Source organism: Ascidia mentula, chromosome 4, assembly GCF_947561715.1.
Source record: "Ascidia mentula chromosome 4, kaAscMent1.1, whole genome shotgun sequence".
In the NCBI taxonomy this organism is placed as follows: Eukaryota; Metazoa; Chordata; class Ascidiacea; order Phlebobranchia; family Ascidiidae; genus Ascidia; species Ascidia mentula.
Genome location: NC_138569.1, coordinates 11,342,955 through 11,357,547, shown reverse-complemented (window position 1 = coordinate 11,357,547; position 14,593 = coordinate 11,342,955). Strand labels below are relative to the sequence as shown.

The window sequence follows — 14,593 nt, the reverse complement described above, 5'->3', positions numbered from 1 at the left end:
GCATCTGGTCGGGGTACCCGGTCCTGCCTGGATAGTTGCAATAACAATTACGACGTGGGCCTATATACAAACTGTTTGACGTTTTCTGCTAACTTTGTATTTGTCGCGGTGTGTGTAAGTCATTGTTTATTCGGTTTGAAAAGTTTTGTTAGATATTTTAAAGTTTGAAACGCGCAGCATATAGTCATCGGTGATTCATACTACCACCACATAATGTGTCTCCGCTGTATGATAAAAAATAAGAAAGGCTGAACCACATCTCAAATAAGCTGTTGTTTGTTGCATCTTTACAAGTGCCCTATAGATAGTGTAGAATTCAAGCCCTTTCTTAATTCCACCTTGCAGTTCTCTAACTGGTAGTATAAGGTCGGCCAAGTTTTAATATGCACATTTATTCCAGCAGTTTTGAAATCATTTCTTAAGTCGTGATCTTAAAAGATTTTCTGGCCACACCTATTCAAAAAGAATTTTAAAGACACATACAAGTTCATTACACCACGGCTGCAGCCTCAACATTACACCAGCCTCAAAATTACACCGGCCAAAACGTGGGGATTGTATGATTGTACGTGCTTATTGCGTCACAAGGCGTCGACAACAACAAAATCACTATAAGTGGCGTGAAAATTATTTGTACTGGGGAGCTTATTGTCCGTAACAGATAGTGTAAGGTTTGAACCTCACCAGCAAACCGTTGTATCCGAATAAACAGTTTATTATCGGGCTATGGAAATAAATCCCAGGCCGGCGAATAGCTTGTAGAGTCTCAGTGATAATAGCAGTGTAACAGTAATACAATAGAACAAGTAGAATCGAATGGAATCAAAAAGAATGAATTTACCGGTCTAAACTGGGCTTTTTAAAGCTCTCCATACTGAGAGCTGATTGGTCAATAATGTCACGTGATATCATGAGGCGCTTGAAGTAATATAATACAAGAATATAGGTGTGATGGGACATAAGCATAGAGAACATTTTATGTGGTAAACAGGATGTTGAATGAATCACTTAACTCGAGAATATTCGATGGCTAAATCATTTGGGTCACATTATGGGATTATGCAATACTTGTGCAAAGCTGCACGCAAAACATTACGCAATACAAGCACTGGTTTCTGTGACGTATGTTACAATAGTAACAAATAACATTCGCTGAAGTGATCGTACCCAAGCATACGAACTATACCTCACTCATATCGCTTAACACTATTCTTTGGTAACTTTGTTTTTTTCCTTTTCACTCACATTGAAATTGTTGTATTGTTTGTAAAATATTGCTTAATTATATTTTGCAGTAAATATTAACCCCGGGCTTTACGTCTATATGTATGATAAAAGGCTATATAAGTACTCAATAATAACACTATATAAGATATATGCTCCACAGTGATTACCAAGAGGCTGACTGTCCTATCAATAATAATATTGACATAATCGAAAAATCTCGCTTTTTGTGTGTAGAAAATTGATCTCACAAAAAAGCATCGCAAAGATGTACATATCCAAAAAATGAGTGCAAATTGCTATGCTTCTTGTGAAGGACGCATATTGGTATTTCTAAGAAAAATAAGTTTTGTTGCTGGGAAATGCCCACCGTGTAAACCTGTGTCACAATAGAAATTCATGCATCACCAAGCAAAGCAGTGATGCATTTAACTTAAATTTACGGTTGAATGAGCTCACATGTGCGTGCTGTTGTCATGGCGAATTTTAACCAGAGGGAAGTTAATTGACAAAAAAAAACGCCAGTTAACAAAACTTTGAACGCGGGTTACTCGGCCACCTTACGAGGTAGCGGCATGATTTTTTCACACGATACAGATCATAGGCTTCCAACGATACCAAAATTATTACAAAAAAAAATATATATTCATATTCGGTTATTAATATCATATGCGTATTATGACATAAGTCGCGTAGCAACATTTATCGGCGAAAGTACGTGACACGCATACATATGGCTTGACGGCTTAAAAGAGCGGCGGGCGACGGTCGGGTTGGAGTAAATAATCGTTGAATTTACAATAGCACCTCAGACTGAAATGATTCAAATTTGATTTCATTCGATAGTGGGATGGTATACGGTTGTTTGTGCAAAAGAAAAGCTCGCGACTCGGTTTGTAGCAACATTTATCGGCGAAAGTATGCACCGGACCACCCCTAAACCGTGTTTACAATGGGTGTAGGGTTGAAGTGTATTCGGCTCGTACAGCGGCAGCTCATGTTGAATATTTTTGGAAAGCTTGATTTTTGAGCTTTCGTATGGTTGTAAATTGAAACTTGGGCCATAACGATAAAAAAAGTTATTAAGGAAAAATCGATATTTTTTCAGGTTTCAAAAATATAAATTCATTTTTCTGCACAAGCCCAATCGAATTTTTCAAATGTTTCAAAATCGTTTGAAAGGGTTTAGCGCGTAGAATGTTATGCTTACAAATTTAGCGAAGCGAATCTTGTTTTCGCGACTTATGTCATAATACGCATATGATATTAATAACCGAATATGAATATATTTTTTTTAATAATTTTGGTATCGTTAGAAAGGTCAGCCTATGATCTGTATCGTGTGAAAAAATCATGCCGCTACCTCGTAAGGTGGCCGAGTAACCGCGTTCAAAGTGTTGTTAACTGGCGTTTTTTTTGTCAACTAATATCCCTCTGGTGAATTTTAGGGTGTTTGGAGCAGTTTTAGTGGGGTTTTGGTCTATTTCAGTTAGGTAGTTACTTGCTGGTGGGTGTTGCTAAAAATTATGACGAAAATGGAGCAAAAAATTCAGGCTGTATTTGTGGAAAAATGAATCGTTTAAGTGTCCAATCATTCGTGATTTTATGAAAGATCCATCCCATATCTACAAATTTTGATCAAAATTGGTCTCCGAAAAAATGGTTTAGCCACCACCCTAGGGCCATTTGCCCCACTGGTTACTCAGTATTTTGGTAAAAAGAGCAACAAAAAATGGAACTGGATTTTGCAGAAAAATGAATCGTTCAACTACCCACTCATTTGCATTTTTTGGTAAGTTCCAACTCTTCTCTATGCAATGGCATCAAATTTAGTTGCTGAAAAAGTGTCAATGCCCTCCCCCCAGGGCTGTTTATACCCCCTGTTGGTCATATGATCTTCCAGGAGGCCCAAAGAGTCCTTGCTCTGTACAGTCTCATCCAGGAGCAAAAAAAGAATTTTAGGTCCCTATGTAAGTCACAAGACCCATCAACGGTCATTGGGAAACAAGCGGAACAGTCGCTAGATGCATTACAGCTGGATTTACTTTTAAAAACTATGGTCCACAATCATTGTACCTTGCTTATAAAAATAAAATGGATAACTCCTGTCAACTTAAGTTTGTCTACCACCTGGTAGAAGTAAGTCAAGACTTTCGCAGTGGTACACATACGGCCTTTTGGTATAAGAAAGGTTATTAAAACCAGAATGACTTAAATTGTGTATCACAACATAATTTCCGTTATTTTATTTGGGTTCTACTTTATCTTTAAGTACCAGGATCTACTGGCATTAACAGACCAACAGATTTATGGAAATGGGATGAGGTGTGACGATGATCGCTCAACGATGATTACTTCGCTGTTTCCCAGCGTATAATAATGTGAATTCTGAAATGCATCATTAGAACTTTTTGTCACAGGCAATACGCAGATTTTAAAGAATAGCGCGATCCACGTTATATCATGTGAATGTACATTTGTTCACAAAGGTAGAGAACAATAGTGAGTTATAAAACAAAATGCGACTTTTGTTGTTGTGGGCGTACTCATGTAACAGTAATAGGATAACTCTGTAGGGATAAAAGCAACTCTGCTGGAATAAGTGAGCGACATTGTCCAAAAGCTGCGATACTTCAAGTTTTGCAACCATAAAAAAAATCAATGGTAAGCATGTTATGTCCATATTAATTACTAAAATCGGTAAGCATAATGTTTATGCTTCCAGCAACTGTTATAAGTGCTGCTTTCAGGTGTTCTTTGTCAAAACAAATAAGAATAGACCCATAAAATGCTACAGCCTTGAATAAACAATTATCCAACAATTAATTTTGAAATAAATGTGTAAGTAAAAGAAGGGCCTTTTTAGTGTGAATAAAAGAATATTTTTTTGTAAAATTCGACTTAAGTTATTGTTTCTGTAACGACCGCTCTGTGCGCAACCTGTGTTATTAATGTTTACCTACGTTGTACATAAGTTTGACTCCGTCTATCTAACTCCTGTTCAAACAAAGAATACCAAAAACCGTTAGCTTAACCCTTGATGATGTAACTGCGATCTGCAATACACAATGCGATTATCGAATTCGAAACAACAACAATCGTCACTTACTTTTAGAGAGGTTATACTAACACTATTACACACTTTTGTGCAAATATTCAGGTTGATGCTTTCGACCAAAATTTACTGTTATATATTCATCAATCGTTAATATTTTTTGGAGCCATTAAAGATAAACAAAATCATAGTTTAATCCAAAATATCTTACCCTATTTCGCAAAAGAGTTTGTCAGATGATGAACTGCCGTGAGATTGATTTGTTGTGTTTTCAAGGCTCTTTACTTTTTGCACTGCTGCGTTTTGAAGCATTGTGGACTTTTTCGGAATGCTCTTTTATTCACGATAATTTAATGTGTGGATCCAAAGGAGAAGCAAGCACACAGTTTTCATTAATATGCGTGGCTGTAAAAGTACCAGTCGCGAGATAGTAATTCTCCTTTTTTATGACTCCCAAAATGTCTTTCCGTTTCTTTTTTTTTTCTTTTTTCTAATATTTTTTGGCAATACCACTGATAAGCTTGTTTTTCTTGTTGCGATATCAAATAGTTTTAGTACCTTAACAACTGACAATGATAACTGTCACTCATTATATGACAGCCTTCCTCTAATGCCTTGGATGAGCTTGTAAAGAAAGGTACATCCTCGCTCTTTCTGGTGTCTTCCAATCATTTCTTAATTTTTGAGTGATCTGATGTAAAATCGATCCACATTAGTTCTTGCGCGAGATATTAGATCGCTATATACCCTTTGTCCATTACTTCGTCTCAGCTTTGCTATCAAGTTCAGTTTATGTGCCATACACCTGAAATTTAGTATGTCGCCATCATGTAAGGTTCTCAAACGGTGCTGTAACAATTTAAACATATTTCAAAAAAATATGAGTTTTTTAGGCACAATGGGGGCAAATAACAAGTTTAGTCAGACTTCTGTGACTGAAAGTTGTCGTCGCGTATATTGGTCAGGCCGCCCCAAAAATCATTTCTTTAAATTTTGTAAACATACCTGAAAGTACTGTTTTTGTTATAAATTCCTGGATGGTACCGTGAGGTCTTTTCTAAAATACGTTTGTTGCAACGGTTCCAATCCATTCATTGTTGGCCATTAGTGACTCTTGCAGAAGCATTTTGGTAAAAGCATTTGAGTAAATTGACGAATCCGCAACCAAATTCGAATGCAGAGAGAGTTACATGATTAAATTCCTACCTTAAGGTGTCAAAAGCTTAATATATAGAGAGAGAGTGTATCGCCCCGGGAACGCGGTAATGGACCGTACTGTCAATAATGTCGAAATACAAACGTGTATTTGACCCTATGTATTGGTGCGGTAGGAAGCCGTTTTGGCTTGTAACACTGCGTATTCTTGCGTTGGTGACTTTTAAGGAGATCTTAATGTCCATGTTTAGCAATGCTATCGAGCAATAATTTTAGGGATGCAGAAGATCTTTCCCAATTTTAGGAATAAGGTTGATTAGTCCGATTTTAAACGTAAACCTCCATGTATCTAACTATACCAGTTTAATATCATCCTAAAATGTTATGTAGAATTTTATAGGGAAGCCATCCATGCCTGGTGATTTTGCATGGTTTTAATCGCTGTTATAATTTCCTATTCTCCTTATCTTGTTTTTCCTGGGTGTAACTTTGCTTATCAGCCATGTCTCGCTCATGCATCTGCACACAGAAGTGTGAGTTAGAATGAAAGTGGTTCCCGTCGTCGGAAACAGTTTCGTACCTTGCAAATAAAGCGGTGTGGAAGTAAGGACCGAATCCGAATCTTTTCTGTTTTGGCACATCCCTAGCCAAAATTTAACCAAACGCAAATTCCAAGCAGCCAAATTTATGAAATCCTACGCTTTTTACCTTAAAGTGCCTGTGACACAGTCATGGAAACTTTGCGTAAACATGAAAGGTATCCAATAGCGCCCTCTATATCTATATCCACGGTATGTCCATAACAAACATATTTTTAAAGTTTTTCGGTTTCTGGGGCAACTTTATTTTGGCTCTACGTAGAAATTTGCAATGGAAGTAGTGGTGACCAAAAATCGTAAACCTTTTTCGCTGTGACGTCGTGCAAGGGAGTCGCATCTAAAAAAGGCTTCGTTTGCACATGAAAAGCGGCTTATATTGAACATACCGAATGGTTCCAAAAATAGAAGTGCCCCCAAACTACGTTACCACAAAGCAAGCTGTGACATCACACAAAAAAATACGTTACACTAACCTCACCTTTGTTGTGACGCATGTGAAGCGTTCGATTACTTGCCTTAATATTATTATTGCGCTATCTGACTCTGAGTAACTCCAATACTAGACAAAAACCGAACCTTCATAAATTAACAGTCCGACTCCAAATAAGGCGCAACAAAATAAGTACGAAATTATTCTCTGTTCTTACCAGTTTTATTACATGTGAATCTCTTGAAAATGTATTTTCCAGCTGACCTTTCTCACAGCATATACAATATGTCTCACCGATTAACGTAACTAAAAATCCGCGATGTTTTATTCGTATAGTATACAGAGTATTTTAAAGCCTCAGTATTTAACGGTGATCACGTTGTTAACATAAAAATGAACATATCTGTTTCAACATATATATCTCAACATATCTCAAAGATTGGGAATGTGACGGCTTATAAAGGACGAAGGTGTAAAAGAAAAGAGAAAGAATTTAGAGGTTCCAAGCAGTGATTGTTATCGGTGGTGCAGGTATGTAAGAATTGGGGGTGTTTGTTTGTTGAGTACGTGTTCAGCTGCGACTCCGCTTCCCTGACTCCGCTTTGGTAACCAGACTTGGGTTAGTTTGTTTTATTCAATTGTCACCAGGATACGAACAAAATACTGGTGCAGAAATAGCAGACGGCGATTCTACACAATTGCAAGCCAAAATGTGGAATAATGGCGGATATTCCACACTAAGCCAAAGCCCAGTGTAGAATGAATTCTGACCACAAGAGTGCAGAAGATATACGTAACTATTACGCGATCGCGTGAGCCCGATGCGGTCATTACGCGATAACAATCAATTATCGTATTACCATCAGACAGTTCTGAGAACCGAGATGACCTGAGTGGTGAAAACTGGTACGAGTTCGGTGATTGTAAAACAAAAGGGAAGTGAAAAAAAGAGAAAACGATACACAATGCATGTGTAAATAACTCTAAGGGTCTCAGAGATATTTAACAGGGTCTCGATGGCCTGAGCGGTTATTGAGTCTCTTTGATGGTTAAATCTGCTTCTGCCCCGTTCTATAAAGCACCCAGAACCAAGATATCTTCCCGAATAATTGTATTCATTTCTGTTATCTTCTTCATTACGACGGTACATTACAACTTTCAATACAACGTTGTTAGGATGCCAGCAAATAGAATGGCAGCAAATAGAATGGCGAAGACTAGACTTGACTTGACTGAATTTTCGGGTAAAAACTGGGCTCTTTAACGCTCTCCATTATGAGAGCTGATTAGTCAATAATGTCACGTGATATCATGAGGCGCTTAAAGTAATATATTGCAGGAACATAGGTGTGATGTGACATAAGCATAGGAGAACATTTTATGTGGTAAACAGGATGTTAAATGAATCACTTTACTCGAGAACATTCGATGAATTTATCATATGGGCCGCAGTATGGGATTGTGCAGTGCATGTGCAAAGCGCTGGCCTCTGTGACGTATGTTACACACGCAAAACATTACGCAATACAAGCACTGGTTTCTGTGACGTATGTTACACATGCAACGGGGTTTGGCGACAATGAGGCAACAGTCTGAATAAATTGGCGGTGACTTTAAACAAAATGCGGTTACTACAAGGAATTTTTTTGCGACCAACACGTGACGCTACACATGTTTTTAACATTTCTGGTAACGAACGATACTGCGGGAAATACCTTAGTGGTTGGTTGTGGCGGTTTTTAGGTGTTAATAAAATTAACTACTTAGTGATGTACCGCGTACCGCATCGTTTATTTGCATTGTTTTATGTTTGATACGTATTTCAAAACTTTTCTTTGCTTTTACAACAATTTTGCAAACAAAACCCATTTTGACGCACTTTCTGCGGAGTTTCCATTCCATGTTTTAATATTCTATGGTTTAACTTAGGTTCGGACGGAGACCGAATATTCTGCCATTTAACCGAATAAATCCATCCTATTATTCAAATGTACTGCCAGACAAACAGTGGTGTCATGACAGGGTAATTGTGTTTCATGGTTGTTTCTTAGTTTTGTGGGTTTAAAAGTGGTCTCGGCCGTTGTTGCCAGCCTTAAGAATTAATTTCAATCTTTTGCCGTGAGTGGATAAAACGACAATCCTTCAACAAATCCTAATTGGCGCGATAAATAAGCCAATTACTGTTTGTCTGCGTCCTCTTAGTCGTCATTTTTAGAAAGAGTATGTGTGACGTTACATACATAATTTATTCTCCCGCCAAACACGATCGAACATAGCGCAAAAACAGATTGCACGTTATGTTAACGGGATGGGCCAGCGTGGAACAATAATTGGTTATCGTGAAGTGAAGCTGACAATAGGAAGTAACAAGCAACCATACATGCTAACACGTAACCACAAAAATACCCTGTCCCAGTAACAGTTTTATTATTACGCATGTAAACGATCTTAATCCGTTCGTTGCACTTGCTGTGTTCCTTGTTTTGATGGAAAACTGCTTTGAATTTGTTTTACACTACTTCCTATTTCTTCGCATAAAGCTCGCTGGCAGTTCCTACATGATTACAAGTTACTTTAAAAAAATTGTTAGAAGTTATGATTATTTTATAGTTTAACTACCCAATTTCGAATTTCCATGGCACATGCACTTTAAATTGCATATTTTAATTTCATGTTTTTTAATACAATACCAATTTAATATTGACATTAAAAAACTATGAATTGCATTCATTTTAAAAGGGAATTAAGTTTAAAAACAATATTGTATTTAAAATAAATATCTAATTTATTAAAGAATAAAATTGAATTTGAATTAAAATGTAGCTTAAAACTTGGGCCAGTAGCTACAGTTCTTGCCATTTTTATGCTTCTACAAAAAGTTTATATTTTAAAGGAAAATCTTCTTGCCACTGACAATCATTGCTCATCAGCTGATGTGATTTCTTCTATTGCTTCAAAGCTGAAATATTATTTCGAAAAAAAAAGAAGAGAAGATGGTTTTGATTTATCCCCAGCAAGCTTACCTATTCGGGTCTTTCCCAAATTGTTACCAAAAAGGCTACTTCAGTCGAATCCTACAGGATTGCCTTTGAAGCATCACTTTTCTCATTCTCATATCAGGAGGATACTTACCATAATACAATCTACAAAATCATGTGAAAAAGAGTGGTTCGTAAATAGCAAGCAAAAGCAAAGACAACTAGAAACTCTTAGGTGTGTATGTTATCAAACTTTGTTAATCTAATTTGGCTTGGCTTTGAACATAATAAATGTGATATACAAGATAAAAATCGAAATTCAGCCACTTCATCATTTGCTTGTTGGTGGTAACGTTAATATCATAATCAGATTCTGGATATCTCTGAATTGAACATCATATAAATATTTTTAAAGTTGCAATGGTCAAAATGCCAGCATTTTGTTGTTGATTATTATTTTTCCGGTTTAAAATGCAATCATTATTATTTTTTTTGCGTGTCTGATTTAACATGTCTCCAATCAAAAGGTGATGAATTTGGTACGTTTATTTACATTAAATCATCCTATACTAAACAAATTTATAATTTAGGATTATAGTCATATGGTAACACAATGACTCCTAATGATTGTTGCCTTCACATACGACTTCCAGGATATCTGATGCAACTTTTTGCATATGAAGAGATGGAAACTCGCAAATAATTTTGAATTACTTATCATGGTTTCGACTTCAACAATGGGTCTGATGTCACAATGCTGCTGGTAAAAATTGGCAAACAATGCATTGGTTTAGATAGAAGTTCTTCAATAAAACAAGTGTAGTGCTTTGGTTAATCATTTTCTGGAAAATTTTTTTGTTCAGCCAAAGCAGAAATTGTTGAAAAAAATAAGTACCAAGCACCAAAAAATAAGATTTACGTTTAGGCAAAGAAAATCATCTGATATTAACCCCAACTAACGTGTCTGGCAGGTAGATTGCATTGATGTGCATGTTTACTGTCTCATTGGTGGGGAAATCGCAGCATATGAAACAAAAACATAGCAAATAAGCTTTAGTTTTAACTAGTTGCTGTCAATTCCAGATGTTTTTCTTAATTTTTAGTGCTTGGTATTTATATTCTTTGACAGGTCCTGCTTAGCCTAAACATAAAATTTTAGAGCTGCGCTACTGAAGTTGAAGTTTTAGTAAATAGCTCCTATTTAAACCAATACATTTTTAGCCAATCTTTGCCTGAAGCATTGTAATGTCAGGCCTATTGTTGACGCAAAGTCTGAACCATGAATACTTTTTGTATAACACAGTAATATTACATGCAATGGCATGATAGGAAGTATCGCCCCACTGCACAGGTCCTTGCTTGGTGATCACAGCTAATATATCGCGATCATGAGGTTTGCAGTCTAGCTGTATAAGCCCCTTTTTTCTGACAAGTCAGAGCAAGATTTGAAAAATCGCACAACTTGCCAGGCAACCTTCACATTGCCTTGCGAGAAAAAAGTGGCTGATCCAGCTAGGCTGCATTCCTGCGAAGCCTGCAAGCCTCATAATACTTTTGTGTCTGTTACCTTGAATAAAACTAAAAATGTATTTTTAAAAGAAGCCCCATGTTTCATGATGTTAAGTTACTTTGTTTAGTTTTTGTGTGGTGATTGTTTATTCCACACAAGAGTAAATCAAACATTTTGTTGTTTTTTTTCATGTAGGGAAGATTGGGTTGTTTCATGTAGAACTTTTTTTCAACATTGCCCATATTCCCCAAATTATATTTTGTTGTGAGTGGTAAAGCATTACCCACAAAACTGGAAGGTGTTTTGTTAGTTGCTACAAATGAATATTAGGGTTATAGTTTAAACCGGTCTCAAATGTCTGATGGCAGATTGGATTGGGGTTATATTCGCATTAAGTTTAAACAAACTTATTTTATATTTATTTAACTAAGAAGCCAAACCAAAAGTGGTGCAATATCAGCCTCAGGACATAAGCACATGACAAGAATGCATAGAAGATGGATGGATCTTTCATAAAATCACAAATGCAAATGGTCACTTAAATGATTCATTTTTCGGTAATTACAGCTTGAAGTTTAAGCTGCTTTTTTCAAACCACTTGCCTAAAGCCCCTGCAAGCTGCTGGAAACACTCTATAATTTGTCCTTGCATATGTGCTCACTCAACCGTTTTTTTTGTCACATGTCATCTTTATATTGTGACAGAAGAGGTGAGAATCTTGTTTTAACAGAAACAATCATAGTTGGCCTTCATCTCAGTACTGCGTCTTGCTGACCATTAGTCCAAATCATCATTTGTCCATCTAAAAATATCTATTTACTACACCCTCAACAAACATTTAAAAGCCAGGTTCGTGCTGCAGGGAGAGAATAACTACTTTTTCAAAAAAGACAATATAGCTTCAGTGAAACAGAAACACTTTTGGCACTAATTAACTTATTCATCATATATTTTATCTTGACTCAAAATCTGTTTTTTAATTTGTTCTGTTATTTATTAATGCTATATTTAAACTTGAGATGAGAGATATGTTATTGACAACAAAATATTAATAGAGCAAAAATTTACATTTTAAAGAATTGATTTTGCCTGGTTTAAACAGTTGGTCTGGTATCCAAATTATTAAGCCAGTATTGAATTTATCTTTACAGTCCCCTAGATGTATGTATTCGATGATTACACCATCAAGACTAACTAAATATGGGAAGTTACAATAATTTAAAACCAGGGAAACTAGGCATTAGGTGTTATTGTTTTCCATTCAAATAGATACATTTAATAATATCAACGTTAATCTGCATGGACATCTGACATGTGTGCAAAAAGAAAACTCTCTGTGTATCTTAACTCTGACAACTGTCAAACAACTTATGATGAACTACCTTTCCGGACTTTTTAATGAAAATAAAAATGGCCAAGAAAACTACACATTGCTTACTTCACAACATGTATGCTTTGTCTTCTCCTTCTGTCTTAGTTTCTGACTACTGTGGCTTATGGTTATGGCGATATTTATAAGATTATCAAAATTAAAAAAATAGTAGCCTATAGTGATATAACAGTGATCATACATGTTGTCATAAATTTGATCTTCATGGCTTATCACAAATTTTTTGTGCTGAAAACTTTATTCACAGTTTTTACATAAATTTCTTTGAATTCTAAACAATTAACAAATTCTGTAGGATTGGTACTTGTTTTTTGAACTGATTTATTCATTGCTGGAATATAATACTAAAAAAACAAACAAATAGTACATGCTTTGTTATTTTTTTTTGTTCCTTTTACAGATTTATTATCTTCTTCAGTATGACATTTAAAATTGGGATTAATCACAAATTTGACTTTGATTTGTGAAAGATTGTAGTATATTTCTAAAATGTTTTCTCTTTTGCCAAACAAATTAAACTTTTTTTCAGGATTGCTGCTGGTGCGGTGTTAGGGCGCAACCCATCATACAACAAACCTGTGAGTAACAGCCAACAAGTTAAAATTATAACAAACACACCCCCTCCTGTGTGCACCAGAAATGAAGCCAAAGTAAGTTACATACTACAGAAAGAAATTACCTTTGGTTTGGGAGCCTTACAAACCAGTTCATATTGAGCATATTTGTACAACAGAACAAACATGGGTGGAAAACGAGGGTTCTAAAAATGGTCAACAAAAGGAGACAGATTTATTTAAAGCATACACATAACGTCATTGATTGTGATAGTCACTTCCCCAACTATGAAATATATGTTAATATTACAAGAAATATTGTGCATGTTGTTGTCCGCAATATATTTGCCATCAGTAGCATTATGTAAGATCTATGCTAATTTTGCATATTTTTTTTTCTAAATTTTTGCAAAAAGGATAAGTAAATGACTTTCTTGATACAACCCAAGATCACTTACATGTGTGGTTCTCAATCTTTCTGCTCTGGCTAAATAATTGGTGATGATTTTTTACATTTACTCCAAACATTTCAGCGGTATGAATTTTCCGTACTAACTTTTGTGTTATTCTGTTTTTGCAAATTCCCAAAATGTTACAAAAAGGATACCTTGCTCTTGTTTATTTCAGAGAATTGCCATAAATGCAAGTGGGTTGATAAACTTTTTGGAATATGCTTGTGGGAAAAAACATACACATGAAGACATTGGTTGCACCAAACTGCAACGACTTAAAAAACTCTCAAATCTTCAAGCAGCATTTGTTCCTCATATACACAAGTAAATTAATATTCCAAAGGCCAAGTTTTTTCCTTTTTTCATTTTTGTATATACCCCAGACCAAGTATTTTATGTCACAATTAGGTATTTTTGAAACACTTTTTCAAAAGCTTTATTTCTCCGTCACACGTTAACAGGAACTTTAAAATTAAATCATGTCTGCTTAGAAAGTTATAATCGAAAAATTTGTCATTGAAACAGTGAAAAGTTTTTCAATTTGTATGTGCAAGGTTATATATCAGTCACAGTTAATCAAAATACAGTAATTGTTGGTTGATACTTGCAAGCTCCAGCAATGTATAGTGGAGAAACAAATTGTTTATTTTTTATTTAATTTTTTTTTGTTGTGTTATATTTAATGTCGATTATTAATAGTAAAATAGCTGTCAAAATATTTTGACCATCATTGGTTTCCTTTAAATTAATTTTTTTCTGAAATAAAGATCTGCATGTATTTTTAAAATAAATTTCTGACTTACAGTTTTGATTAGGTCAGTGATTACTGTTGGCTTTCAAGCAACACATGGAATGTCCTAATCAATGTCCAAGCATTTGCTGAATTTCTGCAAACGAAGATTGAATGTAATGCGTAAACATCTGAACTGAACATCACTTTTTTTACAAGATATAATTTACTGAAGTTTTTGTGCCTTTTTTGTTGTGATTTTAAGTTTAAAATAAAATTTTAAAATTGTTACACGAAAAGCCCATATTTATTATCGACTTTTAACTCCATAACTTAACTTCTGTACACATAAACTGATAGTTACGCAATATGTTTCCTTTCCGTAACACATTTAATGTTGTTTTCATGGTCCCTAATAGCCTAAATTCTTGGCCTGGAAATTTAGTTGCCGTATAGGGCCTTCACTAAATATGCAAACTCATTTCATTTCGATGTTTAAAATCACATTATTGGAAA

General features: G+C 35.4%; 1 protein-coding gene across 2 annotated transcripts; it reads left to right on the top strand.

The window, feature by feature from the left end:
• Nucleotides 1-3,726: 3,726 nt before the first annotated feature.
• LOC145899397 (uncharacterized) lies at nucleotides 3,727-14,506 on the top strand. 2 transcript variants are annotated; one of them, XM_082988153.1, is made up of 5 exons: nucleotides 3,727-3,888; nucleotides 9,357-9,676; nucleotides 12,871-12,991; nucleotides 13,523-13,671; nucleotides 14,163-14,506. In XM_082988153.1, the coding sequence occupies exons 1-5, from the start codon at nucleotides 3,886-3,888 to the stop codon at nucleotides 14,206-14,208; spliced, it is 639 nt and encodes a 212-aa protein (XP_082844279.1). In that variant the 5' UTR covers nucleotides 3,727-3,885; the 3' UTR covers nucleotides 14,209-14,506. The 2 variants fall into 2 exon arrangements, with proteins under 2 accessions (XP_082844279.1, XP_082844280.1); XM_082988154.1 differs by lacking the exons at nucleotides 13,523-13,671; nucleotides 14,163-14,506 and adding an exon at nucleotides 13,075-13,508.
• Nucleotides 14,507-14,593: the final 87 nt, after the last annotated feature.

Excerpts from the sequence above, each read along its gene's own strand:
- LOC145899397 (XM_082988153.1), top strand. Across the intron at positions 12,992-13,522 it reads GCACCAGAAATGAAGCCAAA|AGAATTGCCATAAATGCAAG; the intron begins GTAAGTTACATA and ends TGTTTATTTCAG. Across the intron at positions 13,672-14,162 it reads TTTGTTCCTCATATACACAA|GTCAGTGATTACTGTTGGCT; the intron begins GTAAATTAATAT and ends AGTTTTGATTAG.